Genomic DNA, 24,605 nt, shown 5'->3' on the forward strand with positions numbered 1-24,605 from the left:
TAGGTACAAATCTAATATAAAAGGAGGCTAACTCATGAAAACTCCTAACCTCTCCTACATTTTCGGGATTTGGCCACTCTTAGATGACCTTCACCTTGGTGGGATCAACACGGACTCCATGCTTATTGACTATGAAGCCTAAGAATATAACACTATCCTCACTAAATGTGCATTTCTCTCTATTGGCAAATAGGTGGTTGTCTGTTGGGTAGTTCGGCAAGTGCACCGAATTGCTTCAAGTAATAAACCATGGTAAGACCATGTATCATTTTCCCAAGAGACTCGTAATACTAGATAATTATGCGATTAACAACTCATATAGACTCAAGAACGTAACATCCATTTACAAGCATGTGCAAGAAATATAAATTTACACATGGTTGGACTTTAGTGTTTGAAGACACTTAGAAATGGAATAGACTAGAAATGGTATGAAATGACATTGCTAAGGTTAGATTTCACCTAATTCACTCTTGTGCATACACAATCTCATCTCATCTCCATCAATTTATTAAAGTCAATCCACAAAAACACTCTAGCCCTAATCCCTTAGGTGAAAGAGCCTAGGTTTTACCTATTAAACTCTAATCCCTTGGAAACTAGTGCACTAACACACCTGCTCTCCTGGAAACCATAACTCTGCAAACGTAAAAATAAAAATCAGACCCAGAACATAAGTAAACTCAATCCACATATCCCATCAACCAAATCAAGCATCAAGACAAAGGGTTATGTAGAAGTGGCTGAAGTGCTTTTAAAAAATGAAGAAATTCAATGTGAAACAAAGAATTGTTGTTGTCGACTGATAAACAAAAGCAAATATTGCATAAAATATTAAAAGAAATGGTAACCTCGACGATTCTCTCCTTTTACTCGTTCATCGTCGTCTCTATCGTCGTCACCCTAACCACTATGTATTGTTATCGAGCTCAACGAAAGACAATGGTAATTGGAAAATGTTAGGTTTCGTTTCAGCTCAGGTGACATAGAAGAATACTTTTTCGTTCATGTTTTGAAAAAAAGGAGATGAAGGGCTACCAACCCACCTCATAAGGGGCTTGGGGGGGGGGGGGGGGGGGGGGGGGGCGAGGTTTTAAAGAAGCCCCTTGCTCTGTAGGTCACAAAATTGGAGCTTAACACTTAAAAATGTCAAGGTTGATCCGTGGGTTAAAAATTAAAGTGATAGCTCTAGTAATGTCATTTGAGATGAAATGAATTTGAATGATTAATTTTATTTCACGCTCATAAAAGTTTTTATTAAAATACGTTATTATTAGAATGAAATTAATATAAATCTAATTAAAGTAACTAATTATTATTGATTTGATGACTCCTAAATTATTTGGTTACATTCAAATATAATCTTTCACTGTTACCTACCTTACAACACAATCTCAATTATTCTAGAATTTAGTAGAAACACATACAAGAAAATATATCTGTTTAATTATTTATTTTAACTAAATTTAATTTCTCATTTTTTATCATATTTATTATTATATTCGATTAAGTTAGGTTTATATATATATATATATATATATATATATATATATATATAATAAACAGATTGAAAACTTTGAACAAATGTTTAAATTTGGTAAATCATAATATTTAAAATATGAAGTATAAAACAATAAGAAATAAGTCACAAAATATTACAAAGGAAAAATGTTCAAAGTCAAATAGTTGGATGTAAATAAATAATTTACACTATCAAATACTTTCGTCTAAGGTAACATTAGAGGCAATCTTTTCTTCACTGGATAAACTTGAAGAACCAACAAAGTGGGACAATGTTGTTTGGTTAGAGAATATTCTTTCACCATCTTCCGATGTGTCATGTGGATACAGAGAAGGCTTTGGAGGTAATTTTAGGTTTGCAATGTCTCCTTCAAGCATTTCCACTACTTTATTTATGGAAGGGCGATCATTTGGTTTCAATTGTATACACCAAAGTGAAACTATGATCATCTTTTTTACAATTTTGTTCTCATTCTCGGTGACATCTTCCATTTCTATATTTTTTCCTTTGCCAAGTTGATCATAAATCCACAAGGGAAAGTAAAGTTGGCTTGAATGCTCTGCATGGAGGTTTAGGTTTTTCCTCTTGTTTGCTATTTCCATCAAAAACATTCCAAAACTATAAACATCAGACTTATGTGATATTCTTCCAACATTTTTATAAAACAACTCTGGAGCCATGTACCCAATTGTTCCTCTTGTTGCTGTCATAGTCACAACACTTTTATCTGTTGAATATAGTTTTGCCAATCCAAAATCAGATATCTTTGGGGTGAATTTTTCATCAAGGAGGATGTTGTGGGGTTTAATGTCAAAATGCAAAATTTGCATCTCACATCCATGATGTAGATATGAAATTCCACGTGCTACTCCAATTGCTATATCATGTATTGTGTCATAGGTTAAATGTAGATTTCCTTCTTTAGAAAATATAAACTTGTCAAGAGATCCATTAGACATGAACTCATAAACAAGGGCACGTTTTGAGCCCTCAGCACAATATCCAATTAAATGCACTACATTTTGGTGATGTATTCTTCCAATTGTTGCAACTTCGTTGATAAAATCTTCTCCTTTACCTTTTGATTTTCGTAACACTTTTATAGCAACACATGGTCCACTACGCAACTTCCCCTTGAATACAAAACCATAACCTCCTTCACCCAATTTTTCATTGAAACCTCTGGTCATCTTTTTAATCTCCTTGTATGAGTATCGAATAGGCATCAAACTATTTTGCTGTAAATAATTTTCAATATTTTCATATGCTGAGGAATGTCTTCTTCTCCACTTGTATACCAAAAAAACAATAAACAATATCGTGCCAACAACATATCTAACTATGAAGTATGGTATAACATAATGTCCCAACGCAAATGAATATCCATATGTATATCCATATTCACTTCTATCAAAATAAGTTTGAACATTTTGGTTTTGTATTGTAAGCAATCCTGTGAATTAAAATAACTAATGTCATCAGGATGTAATAAAAAAAATAAGAAGAAATATCTTGACACCTTTATTGAGCTAAAAGATAACCACTTTTCAACTTTTTTATTAATTTAATAATAATAATAAAATCGATAAATTTTTATATTTATTTACGTTTATTATTGTTATTATATTAATAAAAAGGTCGCTAAATCTGTTTAAAAAATATAGTTGCTCACGTAATTACTCAATAAAACAAAGAAGAAAGAGTGACTCTCTTACCACGTATACACATATTGCTATTTTTAAAAGTATGTTATTATAAGTGTTCAGGAATCAAAATCATAGATGTCATCAAAATAAAAAACTAATAATAATAATGTGAAACTATTATATAACAATTTTGGCAAAAATAGTTTGTATAAATAATATTAGTTATATTTGGAAAATTTTCTTTATATGTATTCTTACAAAAGAAAAATAGAAAGATAAAAAAGAAATCATATTATCTATAAATTAGAAATAAAGTTTTAGAAAGTTATATAAAAGAAGGTCTACAATTTAGTTTATATATAAATTAGTTTTAACTTTTAAGTAATTTAATTATTTTTTTTTATATTTTTTCAAATAAATATATTATAAAGAAACTTGTTCCATTATATTTATTATTTATAACATGTAGAAATAGAGGAACGGAACCCTGTTATAGAGACAGTAAACTTTTCTTTTCATTTTTACTTATATAGAAATGGAGGAACTCACCATTCCTGATAGCAAAAATAGTGTCTGCAAAAAAAAAAGATAATCTTTGAGTTAATAAATGGAATGACAAAATCAAAAGTAAAATATTCTTTTATATAAAGGGTCAAAATAAACGGTAATAATCCAGGGAACAATTTGGTATTTTACTCATTTTCTGAATTATGTTATATATCCTATAGTAAAATCTTTGCTTAAAATTGTTACAGAGTAATCCATACACTTATCTGGATTAAATTAATGTATACGAATACACATATATTTGCTGATAAAAAAAAAATATACATATATTTAAGGAGGAACATATGCATGATGTCGCTGATGGAACAAATATTACCGTTAACCACTTATAGTAGTACTGTTTTACATGACTGTTGAAATATGAATTTACTTAATATTTTAAACTTAATAAAAGCAAGTTTAAAACCTAACATCCCTCAAATCTAACTCCCTTTTTTATTCATTACATTCAAAAAAGTGATTTTGGTTTTCCAATTTACTGAAATTTATAATTTTCTAAATCTAGTTTTTAAAGACAAATTCGACATTTTAAACTAGCTAAAACTAAAGCACGATTTTGGAAATTTGAATTTCTAGTTATTAGAATAGTTAATTTGTTGATGATTACTTTTTAGTTTCAAGAATGATTGATTTAGACATGATCTTGGGGTTTGGGGATTTTAAAGTTTTGAGAAGGAGGTTAACAGGGGAGACACAAACACTAATAAGATCTAAGCCCAACCACATAAGGGATTGATATCACTCTCTACCCAACACCTTAAGGCAATTGATTAATGTGTATTTCATCTTTATATACTGCTCTACCATCTCATTTCTATCCAATGTGAGACTTAGACTCACACTTGAATTCCCAACAAAATTTTTAGTTGGGCAAGAAACGCTGATTCTAATACGTTATTTTAGTTATTTATGGGTTTCTAAGATTAAGGTTAACTTTATCGTTAATTAGAGATGAACCAGATCGTTAAATTGATGCATGTAAATAGAAGTTGATCTTACCAAGATAGAGTTATATTTTTAGAATGCCTATGATTTTCTTTCATGAATTGTTACTTACCTATAACTATTATATATGAGCATGTGTGGATATGGTTACATTAGTTGTGGTGGATTGAATGCTTTGGGCATGTTGCTTGATGAATATGTTTATTATGTTAAGTCATATTGTTGATGTTTAAGTATGTTTGAGAATGATGAGTTTCTTGTGTAGAATCTTAGTGGATTGGTATATGTGATGAATATGGGTCTTAGCCAAGTTATGAATGAGATTTATGTACGCTGGCCCAGGGAAGCTCGTTGTAAGAGTGGTGGAAAGTGACATCACGTACTTGCGTGATGAAGCTCCCTAGGACAATGGTGAGGATAACACTTCATTTGCTCAGTAAAACTCTTGAATAAAGTGGTGAGAGGTGCATCGTGTACTTCCTTGGAGAAGCTCCCTAGAAGAGTGGTGGGGAATGACAATATGTACTTGTCCGGTGAAGCTCTTGCAAGAATGGTGGAAAGTGACACTATATATAGGTATGATAATGTGTACTTGCTCAGTGAAGGTCTTGAATAGAGTGGTGGGGGTGACACTTATCATTATATTTTTATGTGCCAAGATGTGGTTGTTGATTGGATACTCAGTTTGAGATAATGTGTTGATTTCCTTGAGTAATGTGATAGTTGATTATGGGATGATTTTGTAGATCAATGAACTAAAATTGATAGTTTGACTATTATGGGTGAATCTTATGATGGTGTCTTTATCTTATGTTTTATTTAGCTAGTTTACCCTTGCATTGTTTGACTATTATGGGTGAATCTTAATATAATTTTACTTATTTGTTTTGTAATATACTCCCTTTTTCCCTTTAATGCAATTCGTTATGTTCCTTTATTTGTTTATGGCTTATATTAAGGGGAGTATTCTTTTAGGGGAAGTGTCTTCTTATACAACTTTTTGTTAAGGATGAAAAAAGGAGAAGAAATATTTTGTTTAAAAGCTTTAAAATGTTTATCTCTTTTCTGCTAATGCTTTCTTCCTTAAGTTGTGTATGAGTACAAATTATGAATATAGGTTACAAAAGACTTTAAACCAAAGGAGTATTTCATCATCATAAAAAGTGGGGAGATTGTTAGCAAAAAGAGGAAGCATTGAAGTTTTGATGATTCCAAATCAAGTCTCAAGAACTCACATTATAAGAAGACCTTCATGAAGACTTATTTTATGTGCTAAAGATTTTGTAATAAGAAGTTTTTGTATAGGACCTAATGTTTTTTTTGATTCCTTATAATTTATGCTTTAATATTCGCTTTTTAGTCAAAAAGCTCTGCAATAATCGATTAGCTACTTAAGATAATCGATTATCATAAATAGGTTTTTAAATTTTTCTAAAAACTTTAGTTTAGGCTCTAGAATAATCGATTACCAGAGAATGATAATCGATTATCCATAATCGATTACGACTTACCATAATCGATTATCACGACTAGCTATTGGAGTTTTTTAGCATGTTTTTTACTGTTGTGAATTCATTAAATGCATAATCGATTATCTTATTTCGATAATCGATTATCACATGAGAGAAAGCTAACAATAGATTTTTGGAGGTGTCCTTGAGTGTGGTCTTTATAAAGATGTTTTAGACTCTCATTCTAACACACAACTACACTTGTTAAATTGAGTGAAATGTGACATAGGGTTTGTGTAACCCTTGTGCTTTGACTTTGAGAACTTGGTGTTGGTATAGAGCGAGAACTTTCACCAGGATTGTGATTGAGTGTTGTTGTTGTTGCTGAGTGAAGCTTGTCATCCTTTGTGAAGATTCAAAGGAAGTGTTCATTCTTCATCAAACATTCAGAGGAGGTGTTTATCCCTTATGATTTTTAGGGGAAGAGAGTATCATCTCTTGGGGTAACAAGAGAGGTGTTTCTAAACCCTTAAACTTGTTTTTTTTTTTGTGATTTTAAGGGTTTATTGGTTTTATGTTAATGGATAGTTAATCTTTGTTTGGGGTTAGGAACTGGATGTAGGATCCTTGTGATATGAACCAATATAAAATTCCTTGTGCAAATCTTTGTTTCCCTACACTCTTTATTGTTGTTTATATTATTTGTTAAGTAAATTTTATAAAGAGAGAAGAAAATTATTTTTCAAAGCACAAGAAATCAATTCACCTCGACATCTTGTTTTTTGTCCAAACACGCAATCATTTCGCTGCACCGCTCTGACAGGTATACAACACAATTTTTCTGCTCCTAGAACTCCTCAACAAAATGGTGTGGTTGAGAGAAATAATAGATCACTAGAAGAACTAGCTAGAACCATATTGAATGAACCTTTATTGCCAAAATACTATTGGGTTGATGTTTTCAACACAACTAGTATGTTTTAAACAATTTGTTGATTAAGCCTATTTTAAAGAAAACCCCTTATGAGGTTTATAAAGGAAGAAGGCCTATCATAACTCCTCTAAAAAAAAAATTTGTTGTATATGTTTTATTATAAACAATGACAAAGAAAAATTTGGCAAGTTTGATGCAAAAGATGATGAAGGAATCTTTCTTGGTTATGTTTCAAATAGTCATGCGTCTAAGGTATACAATAAAAGACTCATGATTGTTGAGGAATCTCTGCATATTGTATTTGATGAATCTAAAATTGCAAGATCAAGTTTTTTAGAAAAAGAGAATTGAAGTTAAAGTTGAACCATCTTGTAGCCATGAACCAATAACTGAAACTCTTGTTCACACAGCTTGCCTAAGGATTGGAAAAATCTTAAAGGACTATCATTGGTGAAATTGATAAGGGAGTTTATACTAGACTCGAGCTTAATAATTTTTGTGAACATGATGCCTTTGTATTACACGTTGAAACTAAAATTGTTAATGATGCATTGAATGATAATAGTTGGATTGTTCCTATGCAAGATGAACTTAATTAGTTTACTAGAAATTATGTGTGGTGTCTAATTCCTACAAGTAATTATATGAATGTGATTGGCACCAAATGGGTATTTAGAAATAAAATGGACGAAGATGGTAATATTGTTAGGAACAAGGCTATACTAGTTGCAAAAGACTATAATCAAGATGAAGGAATTGATTTTGATGAAACACATGCACTTGTTGCTAGGCTAGAAGTTGTTAGATTGTTATTAGCATATGCTTATATGTGTAGTTTCAAATTGTTCCAAATGGATGTTAAAAGTGCATATTTGAAAGGTTTCTTAAAAGAAATATTTGTATCACAATCACCTGGTTTTGAAGATCATCTTTAACCTAATTGTGATTTCAAATTGAAAAAGGTCTTGTATGGTTTAAAACAAGCACCACTCAGTGGTATGAGAGGCTAAGCAATTTCTATTATTAAAATGGTATATTAGAGGTGCTATTGATAAAATACTCTTCATTAGAAAACATGAAAAAGATGTTATACTTGTTTAAGTGTAGGTTAATGACATAATCTTTGGCTCTAATAACAATTCCTTGTGTGAGGATTTTGTTTCAGCTATGCAAGGTGAAATTTAGATGTCCATGATGGGTGAATTGACTTACTTCTTGGTGCTAGTTAAACAACTAGAACATGAAACATTTTTGAGGCCGTTAAAATATTGTTTTTAGTATTGCAAGGCAGTTGCCACTCCAATAGCCACTAATTGCTACATGGACTTAAGCGAAGTTGGACAATCAATTAATGCAACTAAGTTTAGAGGGTTAATTGGTTCTTTACTCTATCTAAATGCAAGTGGATCTAATATACAATTCAACTTCTATTTATATGTTAGATGGGATGAATAATCCAACATCTACTATTCATTTATCTTCTAGCTTCTATTTATAGCATTCTCGCCTTTATCATGTTATTTTATCCTAGTTAAATTACTTAGTTTCCACTAGAGTTTTAGGTAAGTTACAAATTAGTGATAATTTTTAATATTATGGTTATAAACTTGTCAAAATTATCGTTTTACCTTTTACCAATAATGTTTCTACCTTTTACACACCTTTTGACTTGATTCATTATGATATATATGATTCATCATCATTGGTTCCTATCAAAGGGTGTGCAATACTTATTGTTTCGGATGTGAGGGGCAGTGCTGATCCCATGTTTCCACGTCACTCTCTTCTCGTCTTCCGTACGTCGAATCTTCTGTGCTCACTTCTCAGTTCGCTGGTGGGAGACCTGCAAAAGATTCTCCGATTCCAAAGTCAGTTGAGAGCTAAGGCGTTTTTCTCAGACAGTAATGAATGTGCAATAAATGCAACCTATCTACCACTCACCCTGGATCTGTATTTATAGTTTTCGCTATGGGCTTGGGATTAGTGAAAAGTTAATCACGGCCCAATTCAGCCCAATAGCTTTTGAACCCTACTTACCTTAAACTCAGATGATTAATAACGCGACCGGCCGCCCTCGGGTCTAATCCTCAAGGCCGGCCGGTCCTGACGGGTACACGGCCTGGGCGGCCGGCTTCGGGTGAGTCTTAAGTATGGGCGAACGGGTATCCACCCTGCCATGCATAACCTTTCACAACAGTGAGTAATTACGGGCACATGGGCGTCCGCCCGTTCAGGCACATGGGCGTCCTCCCGTCAACACGTAACCCCTCTCCATCAGTGAGTAAAAAGGGTAGTTTTCCGGGTCCCGTATGGTAATATGGGCGGTCGGTCCGATGACGTGGATGTCCTTCCGTACGGCGTCCGGTCCCTGCTGGTACACAAGCCCCCCAAGCCCTAGTGCACGTAGGACTTCGAGGGTTGCACGGCGTGGGCTAGCGGTCCGTAATTGGGCCGGATCTGGTGGGCTTTTGAGTTTGGACTTTCGGCGGGAAAACACGTGGCGCATCCATACTGGCGGAAGGGGAAGCACCTTCACATGGGGCGTTGGTTGCGTTGGATCTGGACGGCGCAGATGCCTTCAACGGTCACTTAAATTTCCTATAAATAGCGTGTGGGAACGGTGTCATTTTCACTTCTCTCCGTTTTATTCAAGATTTGAAATTCTTTTTTCCTTAGGTAATAAATGGCCGTTGTCCATACTGAGTCTGGTTCTGAGTCGTCGGGCAGAGTCCGGGGGGGGGGGGGGGGGGTCGGCAAGGGTTGGCGGCGATTCTCCAAGTTCGGTCTCTTCTCGCTTCCTGGATGAGGCTGTTGAGTCTTCGGGGCCGGATCCGGAGGCGTCGAACACGGCGGGCGATCGGATATTCCACGGCGTGCCTTTCTTCTTGCTTCAAGGCGGCGTCCGGGTAGAGGGTTCTCCTTTCGAGCCGGACGGTTATGGGATAGTGGTATCTGACTGGGCTCCTTACGTCCCTGGTCTGTATGCTTCTGCGTATGGCTCCCGCAAGGATCTGGAGTGGAGGGTCAACCGCACACACATTGTTTGGGATATAGAACACTCAAGACTAATCCGAGCGGGAGTTAGTATGAGAAATGAAAGGGTTTTCTACGAGAAGAGGTCGAGCCCGGACGATTTCTTCTACGTGTACGTGAATTTCTTTACTCATCTCTTCACCTGGGTGCCTTTTACCAAGTTCCAAATGGCCGTCCTCCAGGAGGTTAACGTGGCTCTAGTGCAAGTGCATCCTAATTCATGAGCGGTCGTGCAAGCATTCTTGGCTATGTGCTTAGCTGTGGGCGTGACTCCCACAATTCCTGTCTTCTTTCATTATTTTGAAGTCCGTCCGCCTCCCACCGGAGGTTGGGTGTCCTTCACCTCTGTTCGAGAGAGAGCACTTTTTCGTCCTTTCGCGGATTCATTCAAGAACTTCAAAAATCATTATTTCAAAGTAATCATCGACGTCGCCGGCCGCCATGAATTTCATGATGGCGAAGGGAACCCGTTGTTCCTTTTTTACTGGACGAGGGAGCCTCGTAACATAAAGGCGTTCTCTGTGGGAGCATTGAGTCCATCCGACTTAGAGGTCGTGCGCACCATCAATGCCCTCCCCCGCCGGATTTCCGCCCGCTATTTGGTCGAATGCCTTAGTCTTTAGGATTGTGGACAAAAGGCGTTCGGTATGGTATTGGGGCAGTGCTGGTCCCACGTTTCCACGTCACTCTCTTCTCGTCTTCCGTACGTCGAATCTTCTGTGTTCACTTCTCAGTTCGCCGGTGGGAGACTTGCAAAAGATTCTCCGATGCCAAAGTCAGTTGAGAGCTAAGGCGTTTTTCTCAAACAGTAATGAATGTGCAATAAATGCAACCTATCTACCACTCACCCTGGATCTGTATTTATAGTTTTCGCTATGGGCTTGGGATTAGTGAAAAGTTAATCACAACCCAATTCAGCCCAATAGCTTTTGAACCCTACTTACCTTAAACTCAGATGATTAATAACGCGACCGGCCGCCCTCGGGTCTAATCCTCAAGGTCGGCCGGTCCTGACAGGTACACGGCCTGGGCGGCCGACTTCGGGTGAGTCTTAAGTATGGGCGGACGGGTGTCCACCCTGCCATGCATAACCTTTCACAATAGTGAGTAATTACGGGCACATGGGCGTCTGCCCGTTCAGGCACATGGGCGTCCTCCCATCAACACGTAACCGCTCTCCATTAGTGAGTAAAAAGGGTAGTTTTCCGGGTCCCGTATGGTAATATGGGCGGTCGGTCCGATGACGTGGATGTCCTTCCGTACGGCGTCCGGTCCCTGCTAGTACACTTATTATTATTGGATTTAATTTACGAAACATTATTATGAGTTTTTTTTTGTGTGTATATCTTATATTTTATATTATGCTTAAAACTACACATAATGTTACTATTAAATGTTTTATTTATGTGATTAAATAGATGGTGAGTACAAAATTTTGTTAATTATTTCATAACATTTTATACTATATATACTCCTTAATAGAATGAAGTTGCTGAAAGAATACATCACCACAATCTTGAATCTACTCATTCTTTTCTATTGTATGCTTGAATTCTCAATGAAATATGGAATGAAGTTATTCTTATTGTTGTTCATGTAATATGTCTCTCTTTCAAAAGTTCTATGGTTATATTTTTGATTACTCTTCCTTGACAGGTTTTGGTTCTACTTGTTTTGTTTCTCGTCCACAAGTAAAACACTATAAGTTTTCATCTCATTCTATAATATGTATTTTTCTTAGTTATTGAGATGGTCAAAAAGATTATAGTAGCTATGATCCTACCAATCACAAACTCTATGCTTCTTGTTATGTTGATTTATTTTAGTACATTCCATTCTATTCACTTCCTTCTAACTCCCACAATTTTACAAAGTTTGATCTGATTTATATTGATCCATTTTTCCAAAAGTGATGATGATGTTGTTGTATTAAAATTGAGAATTATGGATGATATTCTACTACTACAATTAAAGATGTTCCATGGCTTCTCAAGCACATCTTCTGATTGTTGATTGTCCTTGTCCTCGATATCTTCCATGTGTTTTTAGTCCACCAAATGTTGCTTGTTCCTTTTATTTTTTTTTCCTTTTGATTCCTTTTTAACCATAATTCATAGTTTGTCCAAGCCCGTAAGAGGTTGTCCTCAATCCACTTTAGCAACAAGTTATCAAATAGGAACTTTCACTTTTATATAAGGTTGCTATTCGGAACTTGATATTTCTTCCTAGGAAAACAAGTCATTCGCTCTTGATAGGTCAACAAAATAAAATCAAAGTTGAATGGATTTGTTGAGAATTACAAAGCTCATTTAGTCACTAAATAATATATTCAAAATTATGAAAAAACCTTTTGTCCTAATGGTTATGATGGCAACCATTCATACTCTTATTATTGTTGTCTATATTCGTTAACAAGGTATTTGTTAGATGGACATAAAAAAAAACGTTTTTGGTGATAAGACTATTTTTCATTGTTTATTATTCTCTCTTTATATATTGATTGATGACATGAAAATAATTGCATATGATATCCCATCAAATTGTAGTTAAAATAGCAGATAAAAAGAATAGTTTGAAACGAAGAATTTGAGTCATCTTCATTATTATCTTGGGATTGAAGTTTCATAAGTATCTTCTCTCTCAATTCCCTTATTGAGCTTAATATTAAATATATGTCTTCTAATGATGTCCCTCTATTTAATCACACTGTGTATCTTACTATATTGTTTTCAATCTAGTATATCTAACTATTATTGTTGGTGATATTTTTTATGCTGTACATGTTGAGTCAATATGTTGTTTCTTCCATCATAGTTCATTTTGGACAATCGTTCTCTGCATTTACATATCTTTGTATTCTAGTTTCGGAGTCTTCTCTTGCTTTCATAATCTTTCTTCGAATTGTGTGCTTGTTCTAATGTTGATCGTGTTAGTGGTTATCCTAATGTCATTCTAATCATAAGTCTACTAAATATTTTTATTTTATATTTTTACAATTTTCTAGTAGATTATCTTATCTCATTGAAGAGCAAAATACAAGCTATTGTCTATTAATAAAATTAAATTGAATATTATGTAATGATTCTAAACTTTAATGAGATAGTTTGGTTGCATTGGCTTTTTTTTTTTTACATTATGTTTCTCTCTTTTAGGTCATCTCTGATGTATTGACGTCAACTCTAATGTATTGAAATAATAAGTGTTATTCAAATTACTAATAACTCAATTTTTATAAGCACACAACACATTAAAATTAATTGTTTCATTCATCGGTACCTTTACATTTGTTTGTCATCTTTTCATCTTCTCAAACTGTTGCTTTATTTACAACAATTCATTCGATTGAACACTTTTACTTTTGACTGATATTAAGATTCTGTACTAATTCTTCGTGAATTTTAGGATAATGTTATATATATATATATATATATATAAATTAAATAAAGATAATTTAGTTTTTATAGTATTATCATATTTTTGCATTTCTATTATTATGTCTTGTATCTTTTATTAGAAATTCTATTACGTTTTTTTTTGTAAATTATTATCTTTTGAATCATTGTTCTCAATTATGACTATTATTACAAATCTCCACAAATAATATTTTATATCTAGAATACAAATTTAAATTTTTGATTAAAAATCATTAAAATTCATATTTTATAAATCTTCAGAAAACACAGTATAAGTCACATTTGACAGAGAGGAAAATAACCTTTTCGAAATGCAGGGGAAAGAATATTAATCTAGAAGACAAACATAAAGAAAATCAATATTTAAATTAAGAGATATAATTTTAAACATGAAAAAAAAAATTAGCTAATCTGATAGTTATAAAATCAAAATTAGTTGCTAGTATTACGTACCAATTCAAATAGAGGTAATCCAAATAGGTAGAATTCTTACCTATTAAAAGTTCCACCGGCCGAACCCACCACGCTGTTTATCCAAAAAAGGAAGAGAGTATCAGTATCAGATAATCACAACGCTGAGGAAGACAGCATACATAATTTCAGAAAGGTAATGTTCAAAGATGTCTAAATGCTTTTATTTCTTTTTGAACAACAAAAAAATGTTTTACATGAGGTCATGCATAATGAAGGTAAAATACAGAAGTAAAAAAAAAAAAACTAATAAATTAATTTTTGTTTTAAAAAAACATTTAATTAATAGAGTGACTCTTTATGGATAATGTGGAATGGAAATCTATGACTATAATTATACACTTTTGAAACTTAGTTTTAGAAAGTGTCAAAATCTAGTTTTTAAAGCAGTCAAAACATGTTATAATAGATAAAAAACGGTTTTTAGTGATAATCAGTATCTAACCTAATTTATATACGGAGTTAATTGAATAAATACTGGCATTTTTTTAAAGCTCATGCTAGACATTTGAGATCTCAATTAAATTGACAGTTCAAAACATGTCTATCATTTGTTGACACAGAAAAACGTATTAAAAAGAAATAAAAGAATTAATAAGCATGAAAGACCAACAAACAAATGAATTTTTTTAAAAAAACTATACAAATATGAAAGATGAAACCTATTATATGAAAAAAAAATATAAACTTATAACTCATAATTCATGGTGTATTAGGGTGTCAATTTATTTATACCGAGGCAACCCTCCCGAAAAATTTGAAATACTCAAAATTTCATATTTCTATAAAAGTATAATCATTTTCTTAATTTTCATCTCAAAAGTTTCCTTTAGTAAGTGGTTAACGAAAGAAAAATATTAATTTCTTTTAACATAAAATACCAAATTAATTATAAAGACACTTGTTGATGTAAAATTATTATAGATTGGAGAAAGATTATTGTTATAAAGTTTGAAATTTTGAATCCAAAACGTTATTATAATAGGGACTTTTGTGTATACCAAAATAAATTTTCTAGGGCATGTACTTTTCTTACTATAATAAACACTTACACAATTAAAAGTTTAGTTATTGTAATAATTAATAGTGAAGAACAGCTTCCAGAACATTAAGGTAAAATTATAATAAAATTTATAAAAGAACAAGTACAAAAGAATTATTTATTAATTATTAAAGATTATATCATTATTGTTAAAATTATAAAGATAATTACAGAAATTAATTAATATTTTGTCATTTAATAGAACCTTTTGTCATTTAATATTTTCTATTAACTAATGACATGACTTTTATATTGTTCTATCATTTGGCTTAATTATGTTGTTATGTGAAAAAATGTAAAATTTTAAATAATAGTGTACATAAAAAGAAAATAGCAAAAAATATATTGTTTGTATTGATATCTAATCGTTATACTTTTAATAATTTTTATGTCATCATTTCTAAAGACTAAGTTACTGTTATTGTCTCTACTATTAATTAAAATGATTTTAGTAAAAATAACAAAAATCACTAATCATATTTTATTAAAAGAAACTCACATATTTTCTAATAAATAGAAACAAATAAACAAAATAAGAAATTAATATAACAATTAAGTCATTTAGTTAATAGAATAATTAAACTACATCAACTCAATTAAAAGATATAATTTTAAAAAAAAAAAAACTGTTGTTTTTAATACAGACTGAAATAAAAAAAATTGAATATTTAAATTATGCGAAATTTGAAATTTAATTAAAACTAAAACCAGAAAGCCTTTACGTCATACCTTGATTCCGGCATTGAAGCGTGAGGCTGGAAGAATGGAAATGGCAGTCGAAATAATATGCACAACGATCATGACAGGCGAGACGAATCCATGAAAGCTGAAATCCATAAAGTAGCGCTTTGTGTATGATGGCATAGGAATAATTATTTGTGTCCAAACCCCACCAAGATGTGGGAGCAACCAGCTTTACTTCACAACCAACTTCTAAGTCCTCTGCTGATAGGTCACCAGCAAAAGCGTACATGTAACCCTTGGACTCCCAATTCACGCATCCACCAGTATCCACATACTTACTGTTCCCACTCACTCCATCACTACAATCCAAAAACACTATATACTCGTACAAAAGCTTATCACTATCATCAGGCCAATCACGGTACCAACCAAGGTAGGGGGGACTCAAGGCGTAGTCAAAATAAGTGAAATTGGTGGGAGACAAGAAATAGCGAGGAAGGGAGCAGTTTGTGGGTTGAAGTCCAGGATCCGCCACTCGGATTGTGAAATTATTGTAGTTGATAGCCTCCACACGAAATGTTCCAGAGAACAGAGATAACACCGTTATATTGTTTTCACAAGATAACTCATACCGACCGCACACTTTTGGGTCTCCTTTCAATCGGAATGGATAAGATATGTTGGTGATTTTGCCACAGGAAGAGGGGGAGCAACCATCTCCTCCATCAATTTGGTGGAGTAGAAACACCAAAACTATCAATGATCTCTCTCTCCACATCCTCATGCCTAATATCTCTTCTGTTCCAACAATTCTACGGTCCGATCCAAGCTCATATTTAAAGCCAGTTTCACAAAGTTTCAGGTTAAATAATAAAAATATTGTAATACTTAAATAAATATTCAATATTTAAAATATGGAATTGGTCAACCATCAAGAGATGCTCGGAGTGTGTGTATCCATCGGGAGAAGAAATACTCATCTCTCTCTAAATATATTTTATGTAATTATAATTTTAAATTTAAAAAATAAGTTTTTAAGGCAAAAGTTTAGTACTTTTACCTATTTTTTATAAATTAAATATATTTTTTATTGGGACAAGTAATTTTATTTAACCTAATTAATTAATCAATTTTATATTTATTTACTTATAGATTTTCTTTTTTATAATTTTTATTATGTATAATTTTTTCGTTTTACGTAATAAAACATTCGTTAATGTTGAATATTTTTCTTTTAATTTGAACTACATAACAAATAAAAAAGGTAACCATAATAAATAATAAAATAAATGTAATAATTAAAATAAATATTTAATATCTTAATAGAGATATTTAATCAACCATGAATAGATGCTTATGATGTGATACAAGAGGGAGGAGAGGGATTTTTATTTCTCTAAAATTGAAAATAGGTAATGATAAACAAAAGAGTATAAGAATAAAAAAGTTAAAATATAATATATGATATGAATAAAATTATATAAGTTATAAAATACAAGCTACTTTGAATTAACGTACAGATTATAAGTTGGAGATTCATAAAATAAAGTTTTCTTATGTATTTTATTAAATATTTTTATATTAATCAAACTAATTTATAAGCTAATTTTTTTTAACCCAACCAGATAAATTATTAATTAATTTATTGATTTTACCAAAGACACATATGAAAAAAGTAAGAAGGGACAACTAATGTGATAAAAGAGTATAAAAAATAAATATTAATTTTAACAAATTTATTTATTCTATTTTAGTATACATGTATTTAAGTAAGTTAAAATTACTATTTTTTCTAAAAAAAAAATTATTAAGATATTTAAGTACGTTATAATTAGGCTTAATACATTTTTGGTCCTTATATTCGTCATTTTTATTCAAAGTGGTTCTCAAGTTTTTTCAACATTAAATGTAGTCTCTTTTTTGTAAATTTTGTTCAATTTAGTCCTTTTCGTTGAAGGCGTTTAAATTGTTAATGACATAGTGTCAAAGTTAGTAATCAGTCACGTCATTCAGTGATTGCTGACTTTGACACTATGTCGTTAACGGTTTAGATGTCGTCAGCGAAAAGAACCAAATTGAACAAAATTTATAAAAAAAATATACCACTTTGAATGTAGGAAAAACATGAGGACCACTTTGAGAAAAAATGTCGAATATAAGGACCAAAATATGTATTAAGCCTTGTAATTACTACCAATTGAATCTTCTTTTCAGGCTTGTATTTTTCTTCTTCAAGGTATCCATCTCCTCAGCATTTTTTTTCTTAAACTCAGCAAACTCTGACTACATCTTCTTTGGAGCTTCTAATGGTTATGTCAATAGAGGAGGGTCTTGTTTCTCATTCTCCAACCATCTTACTTCTTGTGAAAACCATAAATGTTTTTCTTCACAAAATACAAGTTAACCCCACAGTGAGCGTCAACTACTCTTAAATAGCCATGTAAGTATCTTTCAAAGACGTTTAAATGCTTTCAACCTTCAAACTCTATGGTACTGATCCTCATTCTGAGTACTCATTCTCCTTGAACTAGGTGGGGTGTATGCCTACAGAAGACACTATGACACTGAAGTTAGCCTCAGTAAGCAATAAATGCAACACTAATGAAAGTGTAATCAAATACATTATAAAACGCACTTTTATACTTACAATTTATGGGCTTTTTTACCTAGATGGATTTAGGGCCATTGACCTAAATACTTGTTGATTTTTAAATCATTGTAGTTAATCATGGGTTATTATGTTTAAATGTCCTATATAATTTGCATTGACCAAATAGAGATTGGGCGAATACATGCTAACTTAGTAGTTCGATATGTACTCATCCAAAGATGAGACCTATACTAGTATGATCAAGGAGTACTCGGCCATATATGGTACAATTGGAATGTTACCTACTTGTTGTAGTTCAAGTTTTTATACCAGCTTTATAGTATATGCAATAAATACAAGTCTATAAATGGTTTTATGGATTTTAAAATTTCAAATAATTGATAATTTAGCTAATCTAGCTACTAAAACAATATTTGATTTTACTTGTTAAAAAAGGGTTTTTTATATCGATTTTGGAATCGGTATAGAAATAGGGCGTATATAAAGTGTTGACTTTTTATATCAGTTCTAAAATCGGTATAGAAAGTGTAACTTTTTATACCAATTAAAGGTACAACTAGGATAAAAAAATCTCTCACCAACCAAAATGTCGGACCTTCTTCTTGCCTCATCGAAAAAGGAAATTTCGAAGGTCTTCCACCTCGAAACACCGTCTCCTTCTCACCCTCGAAATCTCTCATCAACCTTATTGTACTACCCTACCAACACCTTGACCACGAAGCCATAGTCCACAAATATCAATGGTAAACAATATATTTGCAGCCATATAACCTACAGTACATATTTTTACTTCTCCTTACTCTCAAACACTAAAAATTTGGTACTTTCTGTTTTGGTGATGCAGGAAGGTCAATGTCTTGTTATGGAGAAGACAAACACTAGCCAAAGACTAACAACATGCGTGTCTCACCTGAAACCCAATCGACAACTGATGGCGTTACGACCTGAACTGGGTGACAAACCGATAGAAGTTGGCAAACTGCAGCGTTGTCTTCGGCAAAGACGCCATGGACGGGAAGAGCGAGCATACTCCGACACGCCATCATCTAAGACAAACATCTCTAAATCATTTTTCCCGCTAATATGCCCATTAACCTAAAGCATGACCTCATCTTCAACAGTTTCAAAATCGTCAACGGTTGTGATGCTAACGTCCATGTCACAGGCCATAACTACATCACACTCCAATATGTCTCCAACATCATCATCATCCACGTCTACCACTACACGACCTTAGGGAACACAAACATACGCACTAGTCCAACAAACATGGGTGGGAAATTAAAATTGGATGACATTTTCATCTTCGACTCCCGAAATATTTGGATTGATCACTGCTTACTATCTTACTAGGCTAGGTTAGGCATGTCACTGTCTTCCCCAAATCAAAATCAATTCTCTATCAACCACCATTCGAGCCACAAAACCATCCAGACCTTCACGAAACATACATAAATTGAACTTCGTCACGAAAGGAAGAAGAAATGTCATTTTGGATTGAAAGTAAAAAACCATAATTGGAAACCACTTTCTATACTGATTAAAATGAAAATTGGTGTAGAATTGTTTTTTATATATACAATTATGCCACTGTGTTAACTCTGTATACAAGTTATGATTAAAATTGGTATATAAAATTTTCTTATTTATTACAAAAATATCATCATGTTTCTATATCAAAATATTTAATAAAAAAATTAAATATTTATGGTAGAACATGTATGTTTAAAATCTCACCCGTGTATCAGAAATTATGATTCCATAATATAGGTCAATAAGTCCATCAAAGACTGTAGTGAGTTCTGGACAGCCCCAACAATCAAACGCTCAGATTCAGGAACAAGATCCTATACCAAAAAAATTAATGACAGAAAAGTGAGGCCAAGATGAATATTAAGAAGGTCGTAGACATTTTTAAAATAAAATATTTAGGAAAATTTGAATAACATGAGGTAATAAAGGTGAACTTGCCTACATTTGTTGAAGCACAGACAAATCAAACATCCACAATCCAAGGCGAGAAATGGCTACACTTCCCATAAGAATATATGATGATAGAAAGCCCCTATGGATCCATATTGCAGCTATACATGGAATGAGGGAAGTCCACTACAATTGAATGCACAACATACATAAACAAGGACAATAGAGATCGGTAGGAATAACCCATTTAATGAAACAACCTATATACTATTGGTATATCAATAATACATTTTGTACCAGTAGGGACTAGACAACGTATTGACCGGACGTCCATGTGGTCAATGACCACCCAATTACGTTGTACCCGTACAGACCGGACGTCCGTATGACCATAATTATCCAATCACGTGACTTCGCCACTCGTCATCCGAGGGACCAAACAACGTATAGACCGGACGTCCATGTGGCCAAGGACCACCCAATTACGTGACATTGTCGCTCGCCATCCGGCTGAACACCAACTCGTATAAGGTCGGCCGGCCATACCACCAATTAACCAGATTAGGATTAAGATTAAGGTAAGTTGTTGCTAAAAGCTATTGTGCTGAATTTGGGTCGGGATTAATTTTTCACTAATCCCAAGCCCATAGCAAAAATTATAAATACAAATCCAGGGGTGAGTGGTAGATAGGTTGCATTTACTGCACATTTATTATTGTTCTACTGAAAAACGCCACTGTTCTCAAACTGACTTTGGCATCGGAGAATCTTTCGCAGGTCTCTCACCCGCACGCAGAGGAGTGAAACGAGAAGTAAAGAGTGAGACCAGACGACCGAGTGACGGGAAGAGAAAGACGTGAAGGTGTTAGACGACTCAGCCCCTACAACCGAAACACATTTTTTTTTCAGTTCACATAAAATTGAATAATACTTGACTATTTTGCATTGAAAGTAGAAAACCATAATTGGAAACCACTTTCTATATTGATTAAAATGAAAATTGGTGTAGAATTTATTTTGTTTATACAATTATGCTACCGTGTTAACTTTGTATACGAATTATGATTAAAATCGGTATAGAAAATTTTCTTATTTATTATAAAAATGTCACCGTGTTAACTTTCTATATTGATTATAATGATAATCAATATAGAAAGTTTTCTTCTTTATTATAAAATTGTCATCATCTCCGCTTTTTATATTGATTATAATTATCATCGATGTAAAAAGTGTTATTTTATTTATAATTATATCACTACGTCACTTTTTATATCTGATGTATATAAAGTTATTATAAAAAAGGTTTTTTATTCTAATGTATTTTGGGAATAGATATGACTTTTCAAAATGTAATTTTCTGTAATGTGTTGCATGGTTTTGAACCGGTCCCTTCCTATTTGCATCTTTTTCCTTTTATTGGTTTAACATTATATAAATGATCGGACATGCCAACTTGGTTGGAATGACAACATTTATAGTGATGCAAGACTTTATATATATATATATATATATATATATATATATATATATATATATATATATATTCTCATATATTATTGATTCTAAGTTTTAAAGTCAATGGTATTTGAATAATTTTCATTCTCAAAACTACAAAAAAAAAAGAAACCCGAAACCTTTACTCACCTTTCTCATTCTTTTCAACCCTTTCTCTTTCATCCCTCTCACTCCAATCTTTTCTTTGTCATCCTTAGTATAGCCCCAACTGAAAAAATCAGAAACATTCGCCTAACCCTAATCCACCTTCCTCACTTATCCAATTTGTTTCTCTCTCATCTCCATACTCTTTCCCACCCACATACAACAACCCTCGACACTGCCATTTGTTACTCTTGCTCTGTTCGTTCATTTGTTTTCCATTTTAATAACAAAATAATTGATGATGTTGATTTTTTATTGGAGGACTGTGTTATATCTTTTTTCTTCTTATTGTTATTAAATTTGTAAAAAAGTAAAGTCCACAATAATTTCAATAATTTCAAAACTAAAAAAAACAAGAACCCCCACGAAAAGACGTTTGCATCGACCCATAATAGTTGCAAAGTATTTAGTTTCTTAATACCAATTTTGATAAAATCATAGAAATGAAAGGAGTAGAAGTTAAACTATGAGTGTGATGGTAACAGATTTATTAAGTTTAAATTCCAATTTAAAATTCGGTGCATTTGGTTTTTCTTAATTTCACTTATGCGGCAAATTATAAATCAGAATGACAACATCATGTTTATATTGACCAAAGAAGTTGGAGATGTGAATTGTTTAAAATAAACTTACATGTTACTTTGAAAAGTAATTTTCTGGTCCAACTAAGATCTAAGAGGTTCATTATGACTAGTTTACTAATTTCTGGTTGATTTTTAATTAGTTGATATATCAATGCAGTTCTTCTTGGAAACTACTCAATATTTTACAATTTGCTCAAATATAGAAAAACATGTGTAATTTCTTAGAATATTTTTATTCTTTTTACAAAAATGAAATGAAAATATGCTTATCAATATGAAACATTCGAAAGGGAACTAACAGTGGTCTCTTTTTTTTAATAAGGGGAGAGAGTCAACAATAACAATTTTCTCGTTCATAACTCTCTTCAATAATTTTTTCTGTTAAATCATTTAGTACATGTATTTTGACGTTGGTTATATGCATAAAGGTAAAAAGTATATTCCGAAATATTGTTTTTCGTCGAAAATATGTTTTTAGAATTATTTTTAAAAGCTGGCTTCATAAATCAATTTTTTGGACAATGACTTATCCCTTCCAGAATTCCCTTTTCACATAACAATTTTTTTGTTTTGGAAAATATTTTCGGACAACTTAATAGTCCAAATATCAAATCTCCCAAAAGATAAACTACTAATTCTAAAATTTAAAAACAAAATTTAATAAAAATCAGAAGGAAAAAGATATAACACCCTCCAATCAAAATTCAACATCAACATCATCAATTATTTTGTTATTAGAGTGGAAAAAAAATGAACGAACAAAGCAAGAGTAACAAATTGCGATATCGCGAGTTACTGTGTGTGGGTGAGAGAGAGGATGGAGATGAGAGAGAGACAAATTGGATAAGTGAAGAAGGTGGATTAAGGTTAGGTGACCTTTTTCAGTTGGGGCTACATAGAGAAAAGATTGAAGTAAGAGAGATGAAAGAGAAAGGGTTGAGAAGAATGAAGGAGGTGAGAAACGGTTGAGAAGAATGAGGGAGGTGAATAAGCACTAGTAAAAAAATGGGTTTTTACAGCGCACATTATGCCACGGTTCAAAGAAAACCGCAGCATAATGGTGCGCGGTGGCAGTTTTGTAAATAAATCGAACATATATGCCGCGGTTCTGCTCCAAACCGCGGCATATACTCCAGTCAACCATTGCCTTTGACGCCACGTATGAATAAAAAATTAAATAACAGAGTATATGCCGCGGTTCCCCATAGAACCGCGGCATATACCCCTGCGAATTTATTGCAGGTGCTGACTGGGTCAGAGTACTTGAAAAGTTACAGGGGTATATGCCGCGGTTCTTTGGGGAACCGCGGCATATAACCCCTGTAACGTCTGAACTTCCCTGCCAGTCAGAGAATTTCAGAAGTTACAGGGGGTATATGCCGCGGTTCCCCATAGAACCGCGGCATATACCCCTATAACTTCTGAAATTCCCCAGAAGGCAGTTGGGAAGCAGTTGTGTTGAGTACGTTACAGGGGTATATGCCGCGGTTCTACGAGCAACCGCGGCATATTCTGCTATCTGAAATTAATTTAATATTAATTTGAAATATTTCGAGGTATATACCGCGGTTCAGCGGGCAACCGCGGCATATAGTTTGAAAATAATTTCAAAAATGCCATTTAGTATTATTTTTTTAATCAGTATATGCCGCGGTTGCTCGTAGAACCGCGGCATATACCCCTATTATACCGCGGTTAAGTAGTGAACCGCGGTAGATTCCCCCGTTCAGAGTTAAAAATTAAAACTTTGAACAGTGATCGTCTTCTTCCCGCAAGCCTCTGTTCGCGTTTTCTCTTTTCCCTCCGACTCCCATCATCTCCGATACGCTATTTTTCTCCGTTTAAACTTCAAATTGTTCGGTTCTTTCTCATTTGTGACGATAAACAACAGTTTTTGGCCGATCAAAAGCATTTGAAACGCGTCATTCCCACTCCTCTGCGATTTCGTTTTTTTTGCACGAAGCGTTTTCGCCGTTCTTCTTCCAGGTATTTATGCCCTTTTGCATTGTTAAGATGATTTCTTCATTAGTTTTTGCATAATGCTATAGTTTTGGTAATGTATGAAGGTTCTATAGTTTTGGTAATGTATGGTATAATTTTTGCTTTAATTTTGATAATGC

The 24,605-nt window shown here is 33.0% G+C and overlaps 1 protein-coding gene across 1 annotated transcript; it reads right to left on the reverse strand.

The window, feature by feature from the left end:
• Positions 1 to 1,587: 1,587 nt before the first annotated feature.
• Positions 1,588 to 16,531, reverse strand: LOC108320264 (LEAF RUST 10 DISEASE-RESISTANCE LOCUS RECEPTOR-LIKE PROTEIN KINASE-like 2.1). Its single transcript, XM_052880259.1, has 4 exons — positions 15,754 to 16,531; positions 14,005 to 14,037; positions 3,718 to 3,741; positions 1,588 to 2,975 (listed from the first exon to the last, which is right to left on the reverse strand). Exons 1-4 carry the CDS (start codon positions 16,490 to 16,492, stop codon positions 1,714 to 1,716), a joined length of 2,058 nt encoding a protein of 685 aa, XP_052736219.1. The 5' UTR covers positions 16,493 to 16,531; the 3' UTR covers positions 1,588 to 1,713.
• Between the last annotated feature and the right edge of the window lie 8,074 nt (positions 16,532 to 24,605).

The sequence above is a fragment of the Vigna angularis genome, chromosome 7, assembly GCF_016808095.1.
Source record: "Vigna angularis cultivar LongXiaoDou No.4 chromosome 7, ASM1680809v1, whole genome shotgun sequence".
In the NCBI taxonomy this organism is placed as follows: domain Eukaryota; kingdom Viridiplantae; phylum Streptophyta; class Magnoliopsida; order Fabales; family Fabaceae; genus Vigna; species Vigna angularis.

What these genes read in the sequence shown, in the direction of transcription:
- LOC108320264 (XM_052880259.1), bottom strand. Translation starts at nt 16,492, where the DNA reads ATGAGGATGTGGAGAGAGAGATCATTGATAGTTTTGGTGTTTCTACTC. An exon ending in GCCGGTGGAACTTTTAATAG is followed by an intron (nt 3,742 to 14,004) that starts GTAAGAATTCTA and finishes TTTTTTTTGCAG; the next exon opens with ACACTATTTTTGCTATCAGG. An exon ending in TATTTTTGCTATCAGGAATG is followed by an intron (nt 2,976 to 3,717) that starts GTGAGTTCCTCC and finishes TTTAATTCACAG; the next exon opens with GATTGCTTACAATACAAAAC.